At 31.6% G+C, this 27,119-nt stretch overlaps 3 protein-coding genes across 3 annotated transcripts; 2 read left to right on the top strand and 1 right to left on the bottom strand.

The window, feature by feature from the left end:
• Window positions 1–11,617: 11,617 nt before the first annotated feature.
• On the top strand, window positions 11,618–14,748 carry LOC105971248 (metal transporter Nramp3.2). Its single transcript, XM_012996097.2, has 4 exons — window positions 11,618–12,396; window positions 13,294–13,430; window positions 13,496–14,148; window positions 14,231–14,748. The coding sequence occupies exons 1-4, from the start codon at window positions 11,756–11,758 to the stop codon at window positions 14,450–14,452; spliced, it is 1,653 nt and encodes a 550-aa protein (XP_012851551.2). The 5' UTR covers window positions 11,618–11,755; the 3' UTR covers window positions 14,453–14,748.
• A 5,606-nt stretch (window positions 14,749–20,354) lies between these two features.
• Window positions 20,355–24,356, top strand: LOC105971453 (pumilio homolog 12). The gene is made up of 5 exons (XM_012996308.2): window positions 20,355–21,349; window positions 21,445–21,607; window positions 22,380–22,543; window positions 22,641–22,899; window positions 23,921–24,356. Exons 1-5 carry the CDS (start codon window positions 20,469–20,471, stop codon window positions 24,041–24,043), a joined length of 1,590 nt encoding a protein of 529 aa, XP_012851762.1. The 5' UTR covers window positions 20,355–20,468; the 3' UTR covers window positions 24,044–24,356.
• Window positions 24,357–25,324: 968 nt separating this feature from the next.
• Window positions 25,325–26,584, bottom strand: LOC105971304 (peamaclein). Its single transcript, XM_012996151.2, has 2 exons — window positions 26,379–26,584; window positions 25,325–25,727 (listed from the first exon to the last, which is right to left on the bottom strand). Exons 1-2 carry the CDS (start codon window positions 26,464–26,466, stop codon window positions 25,531–25,533), a joined length of 285 nt encoding a protein of 94 aa, XP_012851605.1. The 5' UTR covers window positions 26,467–26,584; the 3' UTR covers window positions 25,325–25,530.
• Between the last annotated feature and the right edge of the window lie 535 nt (window positions 26,585–27,119).

The following is a 27,119-nucleotide window of genomic DNA, read 5'->3' as shown; positions in this document are numbered from 1 at the left end:
TTCAATAACCACACTATTGAAACATGTTACAAACTCCATGGCTATCCAAATGGTTACAAGTCCAAGAAATTTCAACCTTCTCAATCCAGAGGCAACAATGTTAATCAAGCCTCTATCACTGTGGAAGATCATTTTGTTTCTCAGTCTTCGTCTGATAACACACAAGGGAGTGTGGATTCTCTACTTCAGTCACTCAGCACCACTCAGTGCCAACAACTCATGATTTTATTCTCTTCTCATCTTTCGGGTACAGATAATTCTCAGCACATTCACTCACAAAACAATAATGTTACTTGATGTGTTACAGGTGCTACTGCAGCAGGTATTCTTGTCCCTCTTAACCACACTAGTTGGATAGTTGATTTTGGAGCTTCTCGATACATTTCTAATGATAATTCTTTGTTCTGTTCTTTGAGATCCATACAACATGCTTCCGTTGCCTTGCCTAATAATAGTTTTTCCAGGTGCATTTTATAGGAGACATTAAATTGAACAGAATTGTGTTGCATAATGTATTTTACATTCCCGATTTCAAGTTTAACTTGTTATCTGTGAGTTCTTTGCTTTATCAAACTGGTTTTGTCATTTTTTCTAGTGTTGGTTTTATTGTACAGGATGCCTTCCTGAAGATGATTGGCAAGGGTAGAAAAGTGGATGGTTTATACGTTCTTGACGTTGCACATGATGAGTCACCTGCTCTTACTGATTCTTCTCTTTGTAATTTTGTTTCTGCTTCAACATGGCATAATATATTAGGCCATTTATCCAATGAAACTCTTGATACTATCGAGCATTCTCTTAGTCTTGATTATGTATCTATTTGTAAAAACACTCCTTGTTTTGTTTGTCCTTCGGCAAAACAAAGGAAACTTTCTTTTGAATTCAATAATATTTTTTCCCAGGCTTGTTTTGATCTTATACATTGTGATATATGGGGTCCACATAAGTTTTCTTCACACACTGACCACAAATATTTTTCCACTATTGTTGATGATCACTCTAGATATACATGGATTTGTTTATTAAGGCATAAGTCTGATATCATTGCATATATTCCTAATTTTTTTAATATGATTCTTACTCAATTTGGTGTGAATATAAAGGCATTTCGATCAGATAATGCTCGCGAGCTAGCATTCACTGATCTATTTACTAAGTTGGGTGTTGTACATCAGTATTCTTGTGTACAAGTTCCTCAGCAAAATTCTGTGGTCGAAAGGAAGCATCAACACTTAATGTTGCTCGGGCTTTATATTTCCAATCTAAAGTTCCTATTCATTTTTGGTCTGAATGTGTTCTAACTGCCTGTTATTTGATTAATAGAACTCCTTCAAGGATTCTTAATCATAGTACTCCTTTTGAAAGATTATATAGTAAGCCAAATTCTTACAATGTCCTTATTGTGTTTGGTTGTCTTGCTTTTGTGTCCACATTATCTCAGTCTAGATCTAAGTTTGACCCTCATGCTCGTGTTTGTATCTTTCTGGGTTATCCCGCTGGTATGAAGGGATACAAACTTCTTGATATTCATACACATGAGGTTTTTGTTTCCAGAAATGTGATATTTCATGAAACTATATTTCCTTTTGCTGATAATCAAAATTTGAAGGCTAATCCCTCAGAGAATTCTTTTCCTGATGTCGTATTACATGTCTCTGATTTTTCAAATGCTATTTTGGATCCATATAATGAGTCTTTGCAGGAACTTAATGCATCTTCCAGCTCATGTGATCCACCATCATTAGATGGACAAAAGATCATTGTTGATTTATGAAGATTGATCTCATTAACTGACGTCGTTGCGTATTTGTCGATGATATATATCTTTTAAAGTCCTAGTATCCGCTTCCTAGGCATCACAAAAGAATAGTGTGCCGGCAGTGAAACAAAATTTGCGGCGGGTGGCGCTGTAGGGGCAATACGGATGCCATGAAGTCTCCCTTCGCTCATTACTTAAGCAGTTGTAGCAATGAGCACTTCAGTGCAACATATGGAAAGATATAGGAAAAGAGGGTCCCCTTGGCGAATTCCTTTCGATGGTGTAACCCATATTCTACAAAATTAGTCTAGATTTGTATGACTAGTTCTAGTAGATAAACCATAGCGATTAGATTAAGATAATCTAACCATTGACTAGAGAGGCCTTTTAGTATAACTATGAGTTTTACCACTCATTTTGCATTAATCCAAAAATTTGAAAGCCTTGTATGGAATACAAATTTTCCTTCTTAAAAAATTCTCTACTTACTCTAAAAAAACATGATATTTAATATAAATTGGATCCCACTAATTTTTTGACATGTGGCATTCTTAAGTCTTAACTGTTAATAAATTACGCTGATTATAATTATAGTTAGAGGGGTTACGGATTATGCTGGGTTTTCTTTTTCCTTTTTTTTCCAATTATTAGAATCCTAATTATATTTTTATTTAAAATATCCACGTGTCAATCATCCTTGAATAAAATATGTACAAAAATAAGCTTCAAATGTGTTTAGATTTCTCCAGCAATCATTTTTTTGATAATAAGATTTTTTTTATGGACTTGTAGACGAATATTTGACTACTCAACAGACCCTGATTTTCGATTAATCTAGTAAATAAAATTCGGGGGAAGTTATTGAAAAATTCAAAATAATTAACTATTAGAATAATATTTATGAAAAGTATATGATCCTAAATCCTAATATATCGTGAAACCAGAGATATTTGTTTAGTTATTTTCTAAAATTCGAAAAAAAAATTATCACGGTTAATGGTGGAAAATTAACTGTATTTTTTTCAAACGTGAAGAATAATTTGAATTTCATCTATGAGGTTTAAGAAAGATTAGATACGAAAAATTTGGAAATCGGAATGAAAATCAGTGAAATCCAAAAGTTCTATTTTGTCATTCACATATATGATAACATAATACTAATATTGATATTACAAGTGTAATTGTTTTTAAAAACATGAATTTCCAAAAATTAAAATCAGATTGAAAACTTGAATATCATATGTATTCCAATTTCGCTACAAAGAGAATTTTAGAAAATCAATACTCCAAAGTTTTGGATATCAGAGTGAAAAATATTATTTTTTGCTAGTGTTGTAATGAAAAATAAATATTAACATGAATTTTGATTTCTTATTTACACGCCGTGGGAAAATCAATATAGGGCCATGCGTGGTCATGGGACTCCTCAAATTTAAATTTTTTTCACTACTACATATGTATATATAATTTACTAGTACTTCACCCGTGCGATGCACGGGAATCAATTACAAATGAAATTAAATGAACATGATTTATCTTTTGATCCTGATGCAAAGTTGTAAGATATGAAGTGCAATTAAATATTACATAGATAAATATGCAACCCACAAGACCAAAAACTAATAACATCATTTATATCAAATGACACAAATATTTCCCGTAATGCAATCGACACGTGAATCTTATGCAAAATAACTAACTTTAGTAATGAACTTGATAGCAGATAATTCAAGCAAAATAACATATAGGTTTATCATTAACCACGTTGAATCAGCGATACCACTACTTAAACAAAAATTACAACTCTTGGACAATTGCTAACACTAACACTAACACTAATCGTAATCATAATCCTAATATTAATACTAATACTAATACTAATCATAATACTAATACTAATACTAATACTAATACTAATACATAATATTAATGTTAATGATGATGCTAGAGTTAATGCTAACACTAATACTAATACTAATATAACACTAATAGTAACACTAAGACTAATATTATAATACTAAGATTAATATTAAGACTAATATTAATACTAATACTAATACTAATACTAATACTAATACTAATACTAATATTAATACTAATACTAATACTAATACTAATACTAATACTAATACTGATACTAATACTAATGTTAATGCTAATGCTAATGTCAATGCTAGTGCTGATGCCAATGCCAATGTCAATGCCAACGACAACGCCAACGCCAACGCCAACGCCAACGCCAACGCCAACGCCAACGCCAACGCCAACGCGAAACACTAACACTAATGTTAACACTAATGCTAATGCTAATACTAATGCTAACACTGACACTGACACCAACACTAACACTAACACTAACCTAACAAACACTAATACTAACACTAACATGAATACTCACATTAATACCAATACGAAGATCAATACGCATATCAATATGAATACCAATATCAATACTAATACAAATACAAATACAAATACAAATACAAATACAAATACAAATAACAATACCAATATCAGTACTAATACTAAAGTATTCCATGCCATATAGTAATATATCTTCAAATTCATGTTTATAAATGTAAAAAAATATATAATAGTTTTTAAAATTGGGAATAGCACTTAACCCCTATGTGGTTTTCCAGTTTTGCATTTTACCCCCTCTAGTATCAATTTAAGTATTTTACCCCCTTGTGGTTGTCAATGTGTAGCGGCCGTTTAAGAATCTGTTAAAACTAACGGAGAGTGTAGCTCAATCTCCCAAATTGAGTGCATTTCACTCGCTCAGTCCCTAAACAGGTAATTTTTAGATTAAGGGACCAAATTGAAAACAATGTTGAAACTAAAGTGGTTAAATTGAAACGTTTTAAAACTTAATTAAAATCCTTTCTTTCTTCAGAAGATTCGCCGCACGCACACACACCCCCAACCTTTCACCTTATCCTCCGGCGACGCCAACATTCACACACGCCCCCTCAATCTTTCTTCTTTCCTTCAGAAAATTCGCCGCACACCAACCTCCGCAAATCTCATTTGAGGGATGTATTTCTCCTTATCCTCTCCGATTCAACTCTTCAAAGCCGAATCCCAATTTGCAGGTTCAAGTACGGAAAATGGAGAAAGAAAATGGTGATTAGCCTCTGACGACGTTAACAATTGAAAGGAGAAGAATGGAATGAATGATTGTTGTGGAGATAAGACAGTGGAAGGAAAGAGGTAGTGGAGGATGTGAACGGAGAAGAAGGGAAGGGATTGTGAACGCCTAAACGGAGAAGATGATGATTAGGATTCAGGTTTTCAAGAAAGTCTGAAAATTTGTAGTTTAGGCCTATGGATTTGGGTTATTTATAATTAAATCATATTGAATTTACATTTTTCCATAAAAGAAAAATATAAGAGTTTAGTCATGCTTTTGACGTGCAAATAGTAGAAAAATAAAAGGGTATTTCAGGCATTTAATATTTTCCGTCAGTTAATTGGATGGCTACTACAAATAGATAACCACATGGGGTTTAATTGCCTAAATTGATACCAAAGGGGGGTGACGTGCACAAAGGTGATACTACAGGGGATTAAGTGCTATTTACCCTTTAAAATTTAAATAGGATGTATTGAGAGAAAGTAAAAATGGGCCATCTCCCATTTTTTTCCAGTCTTAAATATGATGTTATACCTACTTTTTCACCAAATTCTATTTTGGTGGTGAAAAAATGGGTCATCTCCCACCCGTAACATACTATTTTACGCTTTCACCATTTTTGGTTGAAAATAGTGTTTAGTGATATCCTATGCACTTCATTTATACCAAATAATAAAATAAAATTATTTAACCATTTCACCGCATATAGAGAATGGTTTGGTCTCCCATGGCATTTCACCAAATATATCACAAAATAAATAATTTAATGTTTATCATTATTTCAGTCTATTTTATTTTTAAAATATTGATTATAGATTAGATTTTAAGAAATAATTCTTTAACTATATAATATAAAGATTATGTTATGAATTTCAAAAAACAACCGAAATATGAAATAAAATTAACGCAAATTATTATGCATATGCACCCCGAATATTTTTTTATAGCTCATGAAGGTAATTTAATATTTTTGGTGCTATTTTATAGGATGCCAAATTTCAAATTAGTTTTTTTATTCATCAATTCTTTCAAAACTACAAAGTGCAAAAATAAATCAACATATTAATTTTTTTTTCACAATTTTTTTTCAAAAAATAAAAAAGAATAAAAAAATATTCTATAGCAATTTAGGTATCAAATTATTTGAAAATTATATTTTCTTCCAAATATTGCTACCAAATATTTTCACTAATTACTTTACAAAAATCTTCAATCAAATACTTTAGTGAGAATATTGTTTTTGTAAGAAAATGTAGTTTTTTCAGTAATTCGTTGTGATTTTTGTCTTTTTGCATTTTGTATGCTCGAAATTATATTGAGGGTTGAAGAAAATAATAATTTTTTTTTATTTTGCACCCTTAAAATAAAGAAAATCAATACAAAGTGAAATTACCCTCATTTTAAATATTCAGCAGAAATCAATATAATATGATTTGTTTTGAATTCATACGTGTATAAATTATTTTCTTTAATTAAGGAAGCAATTTTTTTTCAAAAATCCATGTAACACCAAAAAAATAGTTTATATTACCAAAAAATAAAATTTGCAAATAATTAAAACAAATTAAATGAGAACGAACAAAATAAAAATTTACAGATGTCAAATATAACTGATGACACTTGTCAAATATTATATGAAATCGTGTAATAATATAAATGAGAATTAAAAAAAAATTGAACTTGTTTTATGTGTAATTGTTGTTGGACATGAGGCGTATAAAGATAGTGAAACTTGAAATTTATACTGATGGTGAATAGTGTAAAAATGTAATCAACATTTGTTTTAGAAAAAAATATATTCAGTCTATAATTCACTTTGTTAATTAATTAAGATACAAAAAGTAAGTAAGAAAATAAATAGATTTTTATATAAATTAATAAGTAATTATTTTAAATAAATATTTACAATATACAAATTTTGTTTAAATAGAATATATTTATAATTATTCTAAAGTTATTTTTTTATTAATTACATTTTATAAATAAGATAATTTGCCGAGATATCAATATTAACATCATTTATATAGTAAAAGTAAAAAATGTGGGGTGAAAATAAGAGATGTAAAACTTCAACTGTGTATCTTGTCTTTATATACGAAAATATGATAATAAACAATAATAAAAAATACAAAATAATGGTAAATACATTTTTATTTACAAAATAATGAAAAAAAAATATATGATCCAAATTTATTGAAAGAAAATCATAAAAACTAATATGAACGTACAAATTAATAATAATGTATGTACATATGAACAAAATAGATAAAAATAAGCATTATTATGGACACAAAATTAATATTGTTACAAAAATGTGTAAACACTAAATAAAATCTATTACATGCTCTAGTTCATTAATATCAATTTCTATTTCATCGAAACCAAGCTTACAATCATCTCACGTATAATCAAAATATGGAAATACATAACTACTTTTTTTCTAAATCCATCCTTACAGTATTCAGATCATATTTTTGCGTGTTAAACAACGTCGCATGGCTTCTCTCGTGCTAATGTCGGCGCGTATAACACAGACGATGCTATCCATGGATCTGTAAAAAAAAAACAAAAAAAAAAAAAGCAAAACAAAAATAAATTAGATTGTTATATCATACATAATAAATGTATAACATTATAAATATTCCACGACAAATAAAATGCTTCAAGCGAACGCATCGAGAAATGCTAATTGCATTACGAATTTACAAAAGAAAAAAAACAAAGTTTTAGGATGACGACCTTAGTTTAGCATGATTATAAAAAAATTGTAGATGAAGAGTGAGATGAATGAGTTGGGGTTGAGATAGGGGGTATTTATACTTAATTTTCACACACTAAATAAGTAAATGAAACAATATTAAGGAAATCATATATGTTTTATATTAGTTAGTGTATATATAAATACATATATACTAAACCATGTATACATATATTTTCACCATAATTGAACTTAATTAAGATAAATGTAAATTGATTCCATAAAATAAAGATAGACATGATTTACAACAAATCCGGTAATTGATTTATTAATAATTAATAATTAAAAGTCAAACTTTACATAAATTAAATTAATTAGGGTGATTTTATTTCCATAAGTTATCAATACATAATAGATATGATATTGATGATATATATGTATATATAAATGATTTAGTTAATAAATGCATATCCGAATTTTAATAAAAATTCAAAATATATGAAATATACACACTATTTATTTTTATTTTTTCTTTATTCGTATTATAGTAATAAAAATATAAATTTCATAATGTATTAAATAACATATTAAGTAATTAAAATTTTTAAAATCCAAATACATAAATATACATATTTGCAAGGAAATAAAATAAATCCATATTAGTATGACACCAAAATATAAGGAATGATTACTTTTAATTGATTGGTTAATATGATTGATATAATCTTATATCAATTAATGATATAATTTATGTTTAATTATTTCCATGTATATTGATAAATTAATTTATTGATATATTCATTTGAATTATTAATTAACATATATTGATTAACATATATATTAATAAAATATAAATTTTATATATTTCATTTGATAAATTAAAAAATATTAAATTCGAAATTAGATATATATATATATATATATATATATATATATATATATATATATATATATATATATATATATATATATATATATATATATATAATTTGAAATACGGTATAATAAAATAATTTGAAATATGGTCTAATAGAAATTATATACAAAAAATATTGTATATTTATTAAATAGTACAATTACAAAAATAAAACATTTTTTTTATAACTATTTTTAATTGAATGGATATTCGAATATTCCAAAATATTGAGAAAAAAAATAATTGTATTCCTTTATTTTAATATTTGAATATTAAAAAAATGTTTTTTTCTGAAAATTATTTGAATATTCGTTCAAAAATTGAGTATCATTATTTTTTTCAATAAATATATTTTGAAATATTAAAAATAAAATATTTTTATTTCGGATTTATAAAATATTAAATTTGGAACTAATATATATACATGTGGTAATTGTTTAAATGAGTGTATAAATGCTAAATATGAAATAACTTAAATACATACCAAAATAAAATTGACAACTCACCAATTGAAGAATCCACCTCATCAATTGAACTCCAACTAAGCAATTTTGATAAATGACATCATCATTTGCCACATGTCAATCATTGAGGGCATAGATCCTCTTTTTATATTATATATAGATTGACTTTGTATTGTGCTCATATGGTTTTTAACAATTTATTTTTATACAAAAAATAAAATTAATTATTTTTAATTGAAGAGAACAAAGAAAATTAATATATGAGTCTAACAAGTTGGATAAGGAAGTTGTGAATTGTGGCTTGGAACCAGGTTGCGTAGGAGTGGTAAATGAGTTGAGCCGACTCGTGAACTCGACGAGTTGGCTCGACAAAAGCTCGAGTCTGCCAAAATAGGTGAGCTCGGCTAGTTCACGCTTCTAGGGCCGAATCCACTATCAATTGAAAAAAAAACCACGATATTATATCTATATATTTATTTAGTCCACCCGAAATTCAAATTAATTCGGAAAATGTTCTAAAACTTTTTCTTTCCTTTTTTGTTTTTCCTATCTTTTGGTTTTGGCTTTTTTTTTTTTTTACTTAATACTTAATTGTAACCATTCGTGTTGTTTAATAATATGCACTTACACCAACTCTTATTATAAGAGTCGGTACCTAACTTTTACCAATAAGGTAAAGGACTAGGGTTTGAGTTCCCCCTTCCCCTACTTCCCATTGTAATGGACTTGAATTTACTCAAAAAAATAAAATAATATACAATTACACCCAATAATCTCTTTCAGTGAATTGCAAATATAGACTTATACTTTTAATTAATCACTAAAAACATTCAATGGTATTTGTGTTAATTTTCAGATAGTTATCATGGATTTGGGGACAATTCACAATAAGCTAAAACACACATGCATATAAGTAGGGTTGTGCATGGATCGGTTTAACCATCAACCAACCCATTTTCGACCAATAATTTGTGATAGGTAATGAACCATTAACCGACCCATTTACATTGGATCGATAATGTCAACCAACCCATGTATAGTTGGGTCGATAATGGTTTCTAATATGCTGAAAAGGTTGTTAGTCGGGTAATATCGGCCAACCAACTTTATTTATTAATTTTATTTAAAATGTTTAATATTTTTTAATTCAAATTTCTATCTTATATCACATTTATTAACATGTTTAATATTGACCAAAATCCTAAAAGCAATAACTATAACATAATTATCTAATTTGAACTATTTTAACATTAAGACATACAACCTAAATATTTGGACGATTACTATTTGTTGAACTATATATGTTAAATTGCAATACATATGGCCCGTATTGTTTTGATTTTTTTAATTGAATATTATTGAACTAGTTATATTTAATTTATAAACGATATAGCGTTGTACAACTAATAAAATATTAAAAAAAATTAAAAAATATTTAGATGGATGACTCATCAACCAAATCATCAACTGACTCACTAAATTGGTTTTCAACAATCACCCAACCAATGTAAATTGGGTCGATAACGGTTTCCAATATTTACCAAAGTTGGTTGGATGTGTTGGGTTGGTTTTATAGCTGGTTTTTAACCAAACCAACCAACGCACAACCCTACATAAGGGGTTTATGTTAGTACAGTAGAACCTCGATAAATTAACACCCGATAAATTAATAACTTCGCTTAAATAATAAATTTTCCCGGTCCTGACTCGGGGACAACGTGCAAATTAATAGTTCGCTAAATTTATAAGATAACACACATTCGAAAATTTTAAGAAGCCCCATGTAATATATAAATTAATAATGTATAAAAATAATTCTTATATTACATGGTACAATACATATTTTATAGATCTATGAAGGCTTAACACAACATAATTTAATTGTAGCTTGTTTCTTGTTGAAATTCACTTTACTATCAATCTCATCCCTCACTTTTCTAAACATAGTTAGAGTTTCGGTCTAGTTTTCTCATAACTCAACAGAAATCGTTCTATATCATTGCTGCTTTAAGATCTTCCGTTCATGAAACGAGCTCTATAGTGCATTGAACTAATAGTACAATGAATAATATACATGTAAAAAAATAAAAATAAAATAAAAATGTGTTTATTGAAAATAATAATAAAAGTAATTTCATAAATTAATAAGTTATTAATTAAAATATAAATTAATAATTATTAATTTATCGATAAGTTAATATTTCGCTAAATTAATGACATTTTAATGGTTCCAATTGTATAAATTTATAGAGGTGTAATTGAAATAATAAGTGATGACTGATGAGTATTTTTAGCAATTTGATTTAACACATACAACAGAACTTCGATAATTAATAACCTAGTTTAAATAATAGATTTTCCCGATCTCGACTCAAAGAAAATATATTAAATTATTATTTTAATGATTTAATATTTCGTTAAATTAATAAATTTTTACTTGTCCCAAATGTATTAATTTATAGAGATTCATCAGTAGGTGTATAACTCAACTTACTCAGTACAAAATGCATGAATATGATGATATAAAGAATTTGTACAATATTCTAATTAATAATAAATAAATTTGATATTTGAAGGGTTTTTTTTCTCTATTTTTTTTTTTTTGATAATTTGATACTTGAAGGGTTTATTTTTAATAAAAAATAATTCCAAAAATAGATTGAGAAGGAAGAACAACAGTGCCATCTCCATACACACACCATACTGAATCTGAATTTTTTGGGACAAAAGAAAAAAAAATAAAAAATAAAAAAAATCACATGCAAATAAATCGCCATAACCAATGACCTCTTCTCCCACAGCCCACAACAAAACCACCACCGCCACTCCATTCCCAACCCTCCTCCACCACCACCACCACCACCGCCATGGTGAGCATCAGGCATCAAACCTCCCCCTCCTCCCTCCGTCGACCCCACCGCCAAAGTCCCCGACCCGGGCCGGGGACTCCCCGGACAAGAACAACAGCATCCTCCTCCACGCGGTGGAGATCGAGGCGGCGGCGGCGGAATTCTCGCCGGGGATCAACGTGCCGCCGTTCTCGTGGAAGAAGCTGTGGAAATTCACGGGGCCGGGGTTCCTGATGAGCGTGGCGTTCCTGGATCCGGGAAACCTGGAGGGGGATCTCCAGGCGGGGGCGATCGCCGGGTACTCGCTGCTGTGGCTTCTGCTGTGGGCCACGCTGATGGGGCTCCTGATCCAGCTTCTGTCGCTCCGGCTCGGCGTCGCCACGGGGCGCCACCTGGCGGAGATATGCAGGGAGGAGTACCCTTACTGGGCCGGGCTGATGCTCTGGTTCATGGCGGAGCTGGCTTTGATCGCCGCCGATATTCAGGAGGTGATCGGCAGCGCCATCGCTATCAATATTCTCAGCAATGGCTTCTTGCCCCTCTGGGCTGGCGTCATCATCACTGCTCTTGATTGGTCAGTCTCTTCTTTTATTTTATTTTTTTTTAGGGCAAATTACGGCCACACTCTAAGTTATGGCCAAATTACGAGAAAAAAAATCCTCTTGTTTGAGTAATTACGGCCACCCCTCCTTATAAATATTTTAACATAAAATTTGTGTAATTCGGTTATTTAGCGAAGCAAATCGTATATCTAGTACGGTAAACATTATGAAATGTTGGCTTACCGAAATTTTGGTTCGGTTTTTACCGAATTAACATCCATAAATTTACCTCTGGAGGGGTCTTTTCATAACACAATACATAATTAAGGAGGTGACAGTGATACCCAAGCAGGAGAGGGTTTTCGTAATTTGAGCATAACTCAGGGGTCGCCGTAATTTGCCTTTTTTTTAATTGCCTATTTGTATTCTTAAAATTATTAAATTATAAATGTTGATACTTGATAGGCCCATATAGTTTAATACTGAAATATTAAAATTTACTAGTACCTAGCCATGGTTGGAATGAGTAGTGGCGGAGCCAGCATAGAGTCAAGGGGCCACGACCCCCAACATTTCTCAAATCACTATTAATTTATATAAAAAAAAATTATTTTTGTACAATAGCATTAACGGCCTGTTTCATAATTTTTTTAATGCATTCGGTCTCACGAACTTAAAATCCTTGCTCCGATGTATGTGCGATGTGCTATATGTTGTGCTTGGGGAGTCTTACTATATTATGATATAGATAATGTGTAAGTATTGATTTGAGTACTGCGTTCATTAATTTTCTTCTTGTACTTGAGTTAGATTTCATTTTAACTCTTATAATGCAATTACTAACTATGAACCTTGATTCTTCAAGAAGGATGCTAATTGCGCAGTTCATTTTTTGTTAATTAACTGAAATAACACTCACATGGTAACAGTTTCATCTTCTTATTCCTCGAGAATTACGGAATCAGAAAACTCGAAGCCTTCTTCGCAGTTCTAATCACGAGCATGGCGATCTCCTTCGCATGGATGTTCGTCGACACAAAACCTAGCGGAAGAGAACTCATCGAAGGTGCTCTCCTTATTACTATTGCCTTAAAATAAAATAAAAATTAAAAAAATCATTTTCCAATGCAGGTATGATAATACCTCGTCTCAGCTCGGAAACAATCCCGAAAGCGGTTGGAGTAGTCGGGTGTGTAATAACACCGTACAACGTGTTCCTTTACTCCGCCTTAGTCCAATCAAGAAAAATCGACCTAAAAAAGAAAGGAAGGGTACAAGAGGCGCTAAATTACTACACGATCGAATCGTTAATCGCCGTTTTCGTCTCGCTTATAATAAATCTATTCGTCACGACCGTATTCGCAAAGGGATTTTTCGGTACCCCGCAGGCGAACACTATAGGGTTAGTGAATGCGGGCGAATATCTACAGAAGAGATACGGTGGAGGGGTGCTTCCGATCCTCTACATATGGGGTGTAGGGTTGCTTGCCGCGGGGCAGAGTAGCACCATAACAGGTACCTACGCGGGTCAGTTTATCATGGAGGGTTTTCTTAACCTCCAGATCAAGAAATGGATGCGATCGTTGATTACGAGGAGTTGCGCTATTTTGCCTACTATGATTGTTGCTATTGTTTTTAATCGGTCCGAAGAATTGCTCGATGTACTTAACGAATGGCTCAATGTGCTTCAAGCCATGCAAATACCCTTTGCCGTTGTTCCTCTTCTGCACTTGGTTTCGAACGAGCATATTATGGGGGGGTTTGTTATTGGAACTACTATTGAGGTAAAAAAAAAATTATTCTTTTGATTTGGGTTATTATTATTTATTTGTTTATTTATTCATTTATTTATTTTTCGGGTTTTAGAGAATAGCGTGGGGTGTGGCTGCAGTGGTGATAATGATAAACGGATACGTGTTGGTGGATTTCTTCATGTCGGAAGTTCGTGGATTTGTTTTCGGAGGTGTTGTGTGTGTGGGAGCATCGTCGTACATAGCGTTTCTATTTTACCTTATTTTTCGGGGCAAAAGTTTTATGTCGTGTTTCGGGAGATCGAGGGCAGATGGATTTGCTTATCTTAGAACTTAAAAGAAAAAAAAATAGTTTGTGTGTGAGGAAGTTACAAAAGTTGTTCTTGATTGTAAGAAAATTGTGTAATTTTCTTTTTTCTTTTTTTTTTTGGTGCTTTGTATCATGTAATTTATATGTGTAAGTTTGTATGAGGTTAATGCTTAGTGCTTACTTGTTAGACATATATGATACTAAGTGATGTAGTTACATCCTTCAATTTTGTTTATTCTTTGTGTGAGATGGTGGAAGATAATGTAAAAAGAGAAGATTGAATAGTTCTTTTATTTTATTTTATTTTATTTTTCATCACAAAATTATGTGCAATTTACGGTTAAAGATGTATACTGAATAAATTTCGCTCTCGTAAATTGTAAGTCTTGATATTTAAATTGCAACTGTCATGCTATATAGATATATGACAACCTTAACCTAACAATGTTGGCAGGAAGAAACGAACTCGGTTATTAGATGTTACACGATCAATAGGATTTTGATGATAGTGAACCGGAGGAATAGAAATGGGAGCAAAAATAATAACTAAAAACAAAAAAAAAATAGTGATATTTTGTGTTTTAAGAAGAAAAAAAATATGTGTGTATAACATAGTAATTTGTAGTTCTAAGGGCATGTTTATTATATTCTACATTTGGTGAATTTCTTTGGGTCGAAGGATGATGATAAATTATACAACTTTCATATTTGTTAATTTCCAATGAATCAGATTATTAGATGATGAACGATTTTAAGTTTATGAAAAAATAAAAGAAAGACAAATTTAAGTCTCTTCGAATCCCACAAATAGGTGACAGGTAATTTTTTAGGCAATTTATAAATAAGGGTGTAAAGAGCCAAAAAAATTGTAATTAGAGGGTGCATTATGTTTTTTTTTCAATTTAAGGGTGCAAAGTCCCAATTACCTGTATTTTTCATGAATTTAAATGAGGAGTTGACGGAGAATTTATACGACCAAAGATGATATAAACACGTTAAGTTGGAGAAGAAAAGATAAACCTTGAATAACTTTGTTACCATATTTTTTGCCTTATTTGAAGGATGTAGAAATCTCACTTAAATAAATTTTGGGTCTATGAGATGTTATACCTGGTATAATGCACTGGGTGGTTTTGAACCGTCGATCTATATAAATAAATATCCACTAATTCACAAGTACACATGAATCTGGTGTTATTATGTGTAAATCAATGGCTTAAGATTACCTAATGTATTTCTTTAGCTGATTTGAAGGATATATTTCAACGAAAATTATATCTAGTTTTAAGGATATGTTAACCCAGAAAAAATTATTAAATTAGATATGTACAACAATAAGCTTCAAATGTGTTTCTTAAGATTTCTCCAGCAAATTTTTTTTGTTTAATAAGATTTTTTATTTTTCTTTATGACTTGTAGACGAATATTTGACTATTCAACTAACCCTAATTTTCCATTAAATATATGGATCCTAAATCCTAACATCTCGTGAGACCACGGATATTTGTTTAGTAATTTTCTAAAATTCGAAAAAGATTTATCACGGTTAATGGTGGAAATTTGGAAATCGGAATGAAAATCAGTGAAACCAGAAGTTCTATTTTGTCATTCACATATATGATATAGCATACATACTATTACAAGGGTAATTGTTTTTAAAAACATGAATTTTCAAAAATTCTAATCAGATTGAAAACTTGAATATCCTAATATGTATTCCAATTCCGTTATAAAAGTAATTTTCAAAAAACCAATACTCCGAAGTTTTGGGTATCAGAGTGAAAAACATTATTTCCAATCGAAAAATTTTAAGATCGGAATTAGGGTTGTCTTCGATATTTATGTAACAAACGCGCAATTTTTCTAATTCTTGGTAGTAGTGCTTGAGCTCTGTATTGTGATTTTGAAATGTGTTCAAAACTATTTTAATGAACTAAGTTGCTTCCCAAGCTAGTGTTGAAATGAAAAAGGAATATATGAATAACATGAATTTTGATTTCTTCAAATTTTAATTTTTTTTCACTACTATATATGTATATATAATTTATTGACTTTATATTGTGCTCCTATAGTTTGTAACAATTTAATTTCATAAAACATAAAACTAATTATTTTTAATTGAAGAGAATAAAGAAAATTAATATACGAGTCTAACAAGTTGGATAATGAAGTTATGAATAGTGGCTTGGAACCATGCTGAGTAGGCGTGGTAAACGAGTTGAGCCGACACGTGAACTCGATCAGTTGGCTCGACAAACGCTTGAGTCTGTCAAAATAGGCGAGCGAGCTCGGCTAGTTCACACTTCTAGGGCCGAGTCCACTATCAATTGAAAAAAAAATCCACGATATTATATCTATATATTTATTTAGTCCACCCAAAATCCAAATTAATTCAGAAAATGTTCTAAAACTCTTTATTTTCCTTTTTTAGTGACATTGTCCCCGAACCCTCAAAAATTTAAACTAATCGCTATGTACGAAATCTTATACGCTCCACTCTTAGAACAATTATGAAATACTCATTAATATTTTTTTACATTATTTTTTAATATATATATGACCCCCAATGATCATGGTTTCGTCAATGCTTACACCTAAATAAGAATAGAAGAAATTTGAAAATGAATTTCAAATTCCCATCTTTATTTAGTAATGGGTCAGCAAATAACTACCTGAAGGAAGGAACCTGGAAGTTGCAAGACGACGCCGTATACGCGTTCGAGTTTTAACGCATGGAAGACTGACTTCCCATCAATTGCATGCAGCCCCACTCTATTTTCGTTTCCTCACTTGACTATCTTCTTTTTTTATTCCTAATATCATTATCATAAATATTATTGACTTCTTTTCGTGTTTTTTTTTTTTACACGTCCGTCGCTAAACGTTGATCGTAATTGTGCTGTCACTGACAGTAAATTAACGTAATTATATTGTCATGACACTTAATTAACGTAATTGTACTGCCGTTGGTAATGCATTTATGTAATTGTTCTGCCGTTGACAGTAAATTAACGTAATATTATTATTTTTATTTTTTTTTATTTTTTTTTATTTTGTTTAATTTGTTGACAAGTCAACGTAATTATATTATTGTCGTTGTAAAATAACTGTAAACACAATAATAGTACTCCCAACCACATTCATATTATTATTATTTTGAGTTTTTTGTTTTGTTTGAGCTATTGACGAAGTAACGTAATATTACTTCTTTTGACTTTTTATTATGTTTACACTTGAACGGTCAAATAGTAATATTACTTTATTACACAATAATAATGAGTTTTGTTGTGTTAATATTATTGTGCTAGAGATTAATATAACAATATTACTGTGTTAAACTGTAGTATAGTTAATTTTACTGTGATTAACAGTAATATAGTTAATATTACTGTCAATCACAGCAATATTGCTGTTTAAACGAAGAAAAAAATGTTACAGAAAAAAAATTAAAAAAAAAATCAACGCCGGAAACCAGCGAAAAAATCCTGAAGAAAAAAAATCGAAAAGTCAACGCCGGAATCCGGCGGCAATTTTTTTTTTTTTTTTTTTTTGGGTCAAAATTGAATAATTTGTGAAATTTGGGGTCAAATTGAGGTCAAATTAAATTAAGGATGAAATTGGAGCATATTAAAGTATGAGGGGCTATTTTAGTCTTTTACAAAAATTTGGACCATGTGTGGACTTATTTGTAAAGGAGTTTTTTGTGTGAATCTTTTCATGAATAAGTACCCATTTATGGGCTTATTTGTAATGACCCATTTAAAATATATTTGTGAAACTAGTAGATACGTTATTGCGATAGAATTCTAACATAATATTACTTTTAGCTAGTGGTGGAGACAACATAGAGTTAGGGGGTGAAATTGGTCCTACAACATTTTTTACATCATCCATAGCTCTTTGTTGTCTCCACCACTTCATAAAACTAATAGCCCATTAGAACTCTATCCCGATAATATATTCAATGCATTATCCCATTAGAGCTTTTAACTATGTTTCAAGAGGATGAGTGTAATTATCGATACATCATTGACATTTTAAGTTATTTTGGTATACCTTAGGGGTGTGAGTGTAATTTATCCTACTAAAAATGAGAAAACTATTGAAGTATTATATAACGTTGCCTTGGACGTGTATAGCCATGCATTTTGTTGTGCACATGTTATTGATGTTAATATTAATTTAAAATGATATTATTATTAAGGGATTATTTGATAAACTCTCCTGTTAGCCTTCTTTAATTATAATGAGTCCAAAAAAATTCTTACTTTTAACTTAAATCCAAAACTACTTTAATTAATAAAATTTAATACATTTTACTATTATACTCTTCTTCCTATTTGACATAGTCTTTTATTTAATATTAATTTATAATTTCTACCAACACTATCAAATTCTATGCCCACGTTTCGATTTCTCCCAAACATTTTTCTTCTCCCAGCCCCTTCTCTTCATTCTCCATCGCAGTCACCCCCTTTCCTCTCTCTCCACCGCTTACCTTGCGATCTTGTGCAACCACTGCCGTGCTCCTCTCTTTTCTCCCTCAAGCGGCAGCCCAACATCCCATGACAGCGGAGGGGCCTTGCATCAGAAATAATTGAAGCGGTGAAAAAAGATTTATGGTTGGTGGTGGTAACGATGACGGGTTTCTCGATTTTGGGGATCTGGACAGTATGGCGGGGGAGATTGACCTGCCAGATGTTGATTCTCTCAGTCATTTCCCAATTGCGTGGCTTGCATTTCTTTTTTCCTCAAATATTTGATTTGTTTATTTTATATACTAAACATACACAAAGGCATGTAGTTTGATATGTTTATAGTGGATTTTCATAATGAAATTCGTCAATTACATAGTAGTTTTCGTTAATTACATAGCGGTTTCCATTAATTATAGAGTGGTTTTTCTTATGAAAAAAATCGGAAAATAAAAAAAAGAAATAAAAACGAGATATTTAGAGTTGATTTGAGAGGGTTGTTTGAGGCATAAAATCTAAAGCGTGATTTGGAAACATAATTTTTGGAGAAGATTTGGATATAGATTAGGGGCATGATTTGAATATATCGACACAATTTTTTTTAATTTATTGAAATAATGGCATATAAGATATTTTGGATTAACATAGCAAATAACATTTAAAAAAATGGATTTATCCATAATTCAAAATTGAACAAAGGTTTTTATATTTTATTAATCACTAACTAAGGTCTTTGGACTTCTCGTCTTCTCCTATTCTATGAGAAGCCTCGAGTTCCAATCATTTTAACATCAATTTCAAAAATAAAAACTTTAAAATAATACTAATTACAAATTTTGTTACATTATTGAAGCTTTTATTTGCTAAATACTATTTTCGACTTATTTTTAATTCTAAATTTTAACATTTTCAAAGAAATTAAAAGTCCATCATCACACAATTAAATTTCAATAAGAATAATCCCTTCTTTTTTCCCTTTCTCTTGTTATGTTGTGAGAAATTCCTAAAATTTAGAAAAACTATAATCCGCGATCCACAAAAATAGCAGAATGTATTTTAAAAGTTGAATTTAAAGTCGTCTACCATTTTGAGAGCGGACTTACATAGACTATGTCAGTGCCAAGTCTGCTCCCAAAATAAGAAATTTATTTAATACGTCAAATTTCAAAATAATAGCGTTCGTTTTTCAAACCGTGGTCAATGCGTAAACGAGTGTTCGACCGATGGTTTAATGTGTGAACCGCGGTACGCATAAAATAATAAATCGCAATCGATTTTTTTTTTTATTAATGTGGGGTTTTTAACTTTAATTTGAAATACAGATATGCTAATGTTTAATGATATTGTGGATAAATTTGAGTTTTCAAAGTTGTTATTTAAAAAAAAAAAAAAAAATCACACAATTTTTTATTTTTTTTTCTATTAAAATCACAACATTTAATAAAATGAAATTCACTTAAAACCCCTTATAAATAGAACCCTCATAAAACCCTTTTAAATATCTTCAATGCAAAACACGCACAAACAACACACACTATTTTCTCTCTCTCTCTCTCTGTGTAACGGCGATGGAGCGAAATCCCTATTCTCGGCCGTCTCAGCCGCCGGAGAATCTCTCGACCGCCTCCCCACGACGCTTTCCCTCCGCCGAAATTTACCCGCAGACCCATTTGATGACAGGCCCTTACGCAGCTTCCGAGGAAACCATCGAATCCGCCTTTGCCAGGCTGGCACCCTACGCCCAAACGACGTCGTTTAACGGCCTCCACTACGCCCTTCACGCCGCCGCCTCGGCGGCGGAGCCACTCCCCCCACCCATGGCGTACGAGGGAGAAATACAGCGGGCTTTGGTTTGGGCCCAGGCCCAAACCGCCAATGGCGGCGGTTTCAGTGGGCCCCACAGCTTCCCCGGGCCCCATCGGCAAATCAACGTGGGCCCAGATGCGGCGGCGGCCGGTTTTCCCGGGCCGAACCCGCATCTCCTGTTGGCCCCCACCCAAGATTCGATGAATTTCCACCAAAGGCGGGATTTTTGCAACGCCGGTTGCGATGACTACCGCTGCTCTTCCTTGCATGGCAAGGAACCATACCCACAACTTTCAAGAAACACCGGGTTTCCATCTTTGCCCCTCGATCAGCAGTACGAGTGGCGGGCAAAGCAATTAACCCCTGCAAACATGAGGGGCAAAATCGTCTCGCTAGCGAACGATCAAATCTGGAGCCGTGCCCTGAACCTAAAACTCGAAACCGGATCGAGCAACGAGCTAATCGAGTCGATTCTGCCGGAGGTGATGGCATCTTTAGGGGATCTGTTGAGGAATCAATTCGGGGGCGATTTCGTCCAGAAGCTTTTCGTTTCGTGTTGCAACGAGGATCAGAGGACTAGAATCATTGTAGCCCTAACCAAATCCCCACCCCAGCTTATCAGCATTTGTCTCAATTCATTGGGGTACATTAAAATTAATAAAAAAAAAAAATCGAACTTTTTTTCGGTATTTTTCGCAAGATTTCGTTTAATTTGAATTTTCGTCGAATTTTTTTCAGGGCTAGAGGAGTGCAGAATCTGCTGCAGCATTTGACTACACCTCAGCAGATATCGCTCGTTGTATCTGCGTTGGGACACGGGTGTATCGCGTTGGCCACCGATCCGAACGGTTTGTATGTTATGCAATTCTGTGTTAACAATTTTCCCGGGGAATATAATAAGGTAAAATAGTAATTTTTTTATTATTTATTTTATTTTAGTTTACTTGAATTGCAGTGTGAAACCGTAAATATATGTTCTTATGTTGAAATGGGATTACATTGTTTTAACTATTTACGGTTTACGCTTGTGAAAAAGTATATATATACTAAGAATAGATGGAAAAATATGACTACTTTTTACTCTGTCAATTTGTATGGTGAGAAATTCGCATTTGTTTCGTTTACCTGATTTTGTACTAGGAATATGTTGTATGAAATTTTTTCCTTTACCGTATTTGGATCGATTGTTTTAGCTTAAGTTGTTGGGAATTTCCTTTATCCCGTTTTCACGGCTTCGATTTTAAAACAAATATGAAATTCGTGCAGGGTACACGTTACTTTTCGTCTATAATTGTTGTTTTACTTTTTACGTTTGTATTATTTTACATCCGTTTATTTATAAAGTTATTTCATGCTTTTTCGGTGGATAGTCAGAACGAGATGATCTCGTTAGACGAAAAAATATTTGTACGTTGAAGCTTGTGCTTTAACAACCTACATTTCGTGTTCATGCCTACTACTAATCCCACATATATAATAAAAATGAAAAAAAAAGAAAAAAGAAAATTGCACCACCTTTTCGTGACGGGATGATACGACTTTTTGTGGTATGTAGGTTCGGTTTTTTTCCCGTGCGTGACTTAATAAAAAAACGTATTTGTTTGACCTATTTTTTATCTCATTGCATGAATCACTTATTTCCGTTTATCTCATATTGGATTCCAAACGGACAGCATGTTTTCAACGTGGTAGCAGCAAACTTCTTTAAAGTCGCAACACACAGAAACGGATGCTGCTTGTTACAGTCGTGCGTCGAGAAATCTCACGGAGAAACGAGAAAAAGATTGATTGGTCAAATATTAGCTAATGGTGTCGACCTATCTCAAGATCCTTACGGGTATATAAATTCCTAATTTTTTTTTAATTTTTTTTTTTCAGATTTACTTCACTCGATTATTATCTCGGCTAATACCTTCTTTTCTTTTATTGATAAGAAACTATGTTGTGCAACACCTGATTGGACTGAGGATTCAAGAAGTGACAGAAGATCTCCTTAGAAGATTCCGAGGGCATTTTTGGTATTTTTCGTGCGATAAGTTTGCGAGCAATGTGGTCGAGAAGTTTTTGACGGAATCTGGAGAAAATATCTGTGCAGCAATCATCAGGGAGTTGCTTTCGAGTCCGAATGCATCGGCGCTTTTGCTCCACCAGTTCGGGAATTTCGTCGTACAGTCGGCTTTATCAGCATCAAAGGTATGATCTTTATTTTTTTGTTTAGTGCCTTTAAGTTATTAGGAAATATTTTTAAATCGGAAAATTACGGTTCGGGGAGTGGTGGTGGGATTGATAAAATTGATTGAATTGGTTAGGATTAAATCATGTGTAGTAATTTAATATTTGATTGTCTTATGTTTGAGATTTGTGATTATACAATCATTTTATTTGGTAATATAAAATTGGATATTCTCAGTCAACATTTTTTTAATATGTAGAGGTCCCATTAGTTGACATTAGTAACACAACACAACACAACACTAGTCACTTGTCTAGTCAACATTAGTCAACATAATAATAATAATAATAATAATAATAATAATAATAATAATAATAATAATAATAATAATAATAATAATAATAATAATAATAATAATATAATATAATATAATAATAATATAATTAAATAATTTTGGGTCTTAAAAAACCTGAGTGCTGGCAAAACAAGAAGAGCTTAACTCAGATTGTGTACAGTAGCAGAGGTTAAGTTTGAACTAAATATCCTTATTAAAATGCGGGGCCCGTTTTTTTTTTTTCTTTTCTTTTTTTTGGGCAAAGCTTGATTATATTGTTTAATGTTCACTAAACCTAATACAGTAAGGCCTTGTTTGGTTGGGGAGATTAACCATGATTAACTAAACAATTGAATCTTGGTTGATGTTTGGTAAACCCAATACCTTCTCGGGGGACCCAGAAATATTATGCTATCATGTCTTTTTAGGGAGCTTTTTTGTTAGGCGCCTCGGGGTCCGATAAAATAATCGGGTTTTGATTAGATTATTTAACCTTATCTTAGTTAATCCTATCTTGGCAACCAAACGATCACTAGTACTACTATTTCTCAAACAAGTCCTTAATGGACAATGAATAATGTTCTAAGCTTACTGAGAATACTTTAGGACGAAAGATATTTAAAATCTTAAAAAAAAAAAATTGGATTTTTTTTTCTTTTAATTTTGACGTTCACTAATGGCCGTTTGTTCCGATTGTCGAACAACAGGGGCAAGTTCGTGATGGTTTGATTGATCTGATCAAACTGAATGCACCATCGATGCAAAGCAACCTGTACGGTCAAAAGATTCTTGATTGGCTTGAGAAGAGGAGGATTCCGTATAATGTCTAAACGTGTTGTACAAAAATCGAAGGATGTTATAACATTAAGGTACCCTTAGATGTGTATTCTACTTCTGCCCAATTCATTATTTTCTGCGAAAATAACACTCTTTTTGCTTTTGTTTTCAAAATTATTACATCTCTCCGGTGTAGCTCTAGTTGTTGTCTTTTTTTTTCTTTTACGGAACTAATCATTGTAGAGAATGTTGTAAAAGAAAAAAAAAACCCTGCTTAGGAATTGCTGTTGAATAATCGAACCAGCCACGACGTGTTGTTTTGTGTTGGAATGTTTTAGTTATGGTTTATGTTGATTGTCATTTGAATATAGTGCGTTTTTTTTCGTATTACTTTCGATTATTGTTTTTTAATTTGGGAGTTGTCCCATTGTCTTTATGTTGAAGAAAATGGGATCGGTTTTTATGGACTGGTTGAGAGTTGAGCGAAAAAAGGAAAATGATGTATGCTAATTTATGATATTAATTTTCTTGATTTAGGGTTGATTTAGGGTTGAGCACATGATTTAAGGAAGGAATTCAAAATGTTATGGATTTGAATTCATAAAAAATAACTTAAAATAAGAGTTAAAATAAAATTTGTTGTCGCTTTGAGCGGATATGAGGAAGTTAAAAGGTTTTTGGTCGAGTAATGGGTTTAAGTTTCTAGAAATGGATGGTTTTGTGTCGGGTTACGGGTCTTATTAGAACCGCCCCGTATAAATATATTATGTTTAACAAGTAATCCGTATATAAATTAATTTATGATTTCATTTACTGGGCTTTTAATTTTCATCGTATCTATTCTCATTTATCTCTTGTCAAACACCGCTAGTCGTCTTGCCTTTTGAATTTTATTTATTATAGAATTAAGTATGCAATTAGTTAAATAATTTTATTGTTCACTTTATATCACCTTTAGATGTTTTTTAAAATATTGTATTTTAATTTTGAGATTCTTTTGTTAGAATATAGAAGCAAAATATTTATGGAAGTTCAAAAAATTAAATCTTTTGTTTGAGGTAACCGGGTCAGAACTGTTTAATTCGACTAAGGGATGGAGGTCTAGAATATAAGCTAAAACAAATTGGGGTGGGTCTAAATTTTATATATTTTTGTGCAACAGTTCTCGAGTTTAGATAAACCCATCTCAGAACCTACCCGCTGTTGTCCCTAATTTTTGGGGTTAAGAAGCCAATTCAAACCAAGATTCCCCCAATCATATTTGTGGGGTAGAATGTTTTTTTCTCAAGATTATTTTAATGATAAAAATAAAACGAAAATAAAAAGATATAAGATTGTCCACTCAACAATTCAAATAGAATCAAATAGTAGTAATAGCATAACATATATATTGAAACCATGCCCAATCAAAGAAAGACATAGGATACATAAAATAAAAGTTCAATTATTTGCTTAGATATAATAATTATTAATTATAATGACCACAAGAAATTAAATCATCACTTCACTTTTTGTGGTATTAATAAAAATAAAAATAAAATTAAGGGCATTTGGGGTGGCCTTTGGAATTCTTCTTGTCCCTATAGCAAGGGCACTCGTGCTTGTTACCATAAGTACCAGAAGGCACACATTTGCACTCATTACAGCATATTCCACAGTATTTCAAGCATCTATCTTTCACCCCTGCCTTTGAACACCTCACTGCACACTTCTTCCCACAATACCCTTCTCCTAGCACTACCAAAAAAATAAATCAATAATTAATAATAATAAAATGAAGAATAAAACAAATTTAAATATTAATTGATTTACCTCGCTAAAGGTTTTTTAAGTTAATTCAAGAATATATATATACTAGCATTTATTGCCGTGCGATGCACGGCTAGCATTGCAAAAAAAAAAAAAAAATTTAAATATATGATGATTAAATTATATTAAAAAAATTACACTATATTAAGATAATTAGTTGTGAAATTTAAATTACCAAAATAACGTTAATATTCCTACAATTATGATCATACAAATTCCAAAAAAAACACATAAATTAACCGAGTCATCTGACTTCCATTTAGTTGCTATCCATGAGAAATATTAACCGCAAAATAAATTATTTACAAAAGAAAATGCTATATTCGAGTGGATTAGGATTTTGCTAACCAATTGGGCAAATCTGATTTGCAATGAAAATTATTAGAGAAAATTATGCTGGAAAATAAGAGTGTGATTAATTTAAAAACAAATTACACATATGCCATTAGAATTTTCTAGAATGTTGTAGCATGTATATATATATATATATATATATATATATATATATATATATATATATATATATATATATATATATATATAAAATAATGATCTTGGAAGAAATGATGAGTTAGTTACCTGCTGGAGAGTGTGCCATAGTGGAGTGAATAAGAGAAGAAGTGAGGACAAGAGTGACTAGGAGCAATGTTGCAAAGAGAACCTTCATCTTTACTTTTTTGGATTTTGTGTCTCTCTGTGTATGTGTTTAAGAGAGAGAGAGAGAGATCTAGAGAGAGAGAGAGAGAGAGAGAGAGAGAGTGATAAGCAAGCTGAGAGATGAGTGTGTATACAGTATACATATATATATATATATATATATATATACAAGTTGGGAAGGGTAATAATTGTGTGAAAATAAGGTAGGTAAAGGAACACATAAGTATGAGCTTTTGCTTAAAGCAAATTAATTAATCAACGGTGGCAATACAGACTGTGATATGCCTAATTGGCCCAACCCAATGCGCCTACAAATTATTTACTTACTGGGCCACGAGCCCAATATCGAAGACCACTATCATCGAGGCCCAATCACCTTCAAGCAAGGCTTGGGCCCGACAATCTTAACTAAGCTATAAATACACATTTGAACTCATTCGATAAGGTACATCTTATTAACTGAGCAATACTACAATACGTATTCTCTGGACCATTTCTATGATCAGCACGTCTGACTTGAGCGTCGGAGGGGTTTCCGCCGGATCAACCCCCGGCGTAGTTCACGTGTGTTCATTTCGCAGGTACCTCAGGATCATCAAGTTGTCAAGCTACTGATCTGCTTTGCTCTCCCAGTTCATTTTCTACACCACCCCAGATGATCTA

Source organism: Erythranthe guttata, chromosome 3 (assembly GCF_056151865.1).
Source record: "Erythranthe guttata isolate IM_541 chromosome 3, IM_541, whole genome shotgun sequence".
Lineage (NCBI taxonomy): Eukaryota > Viridiplantae > Streptophyta > Magnoliopsida > Lamiales > Phrymaceae > Erythranthe > Erythranthe guttata.
The sequence above is the reverse complement of the archived record's forward strand: the minus strand, read 5'-3'. Positions and strand labels throughout refer to the sequence as shown.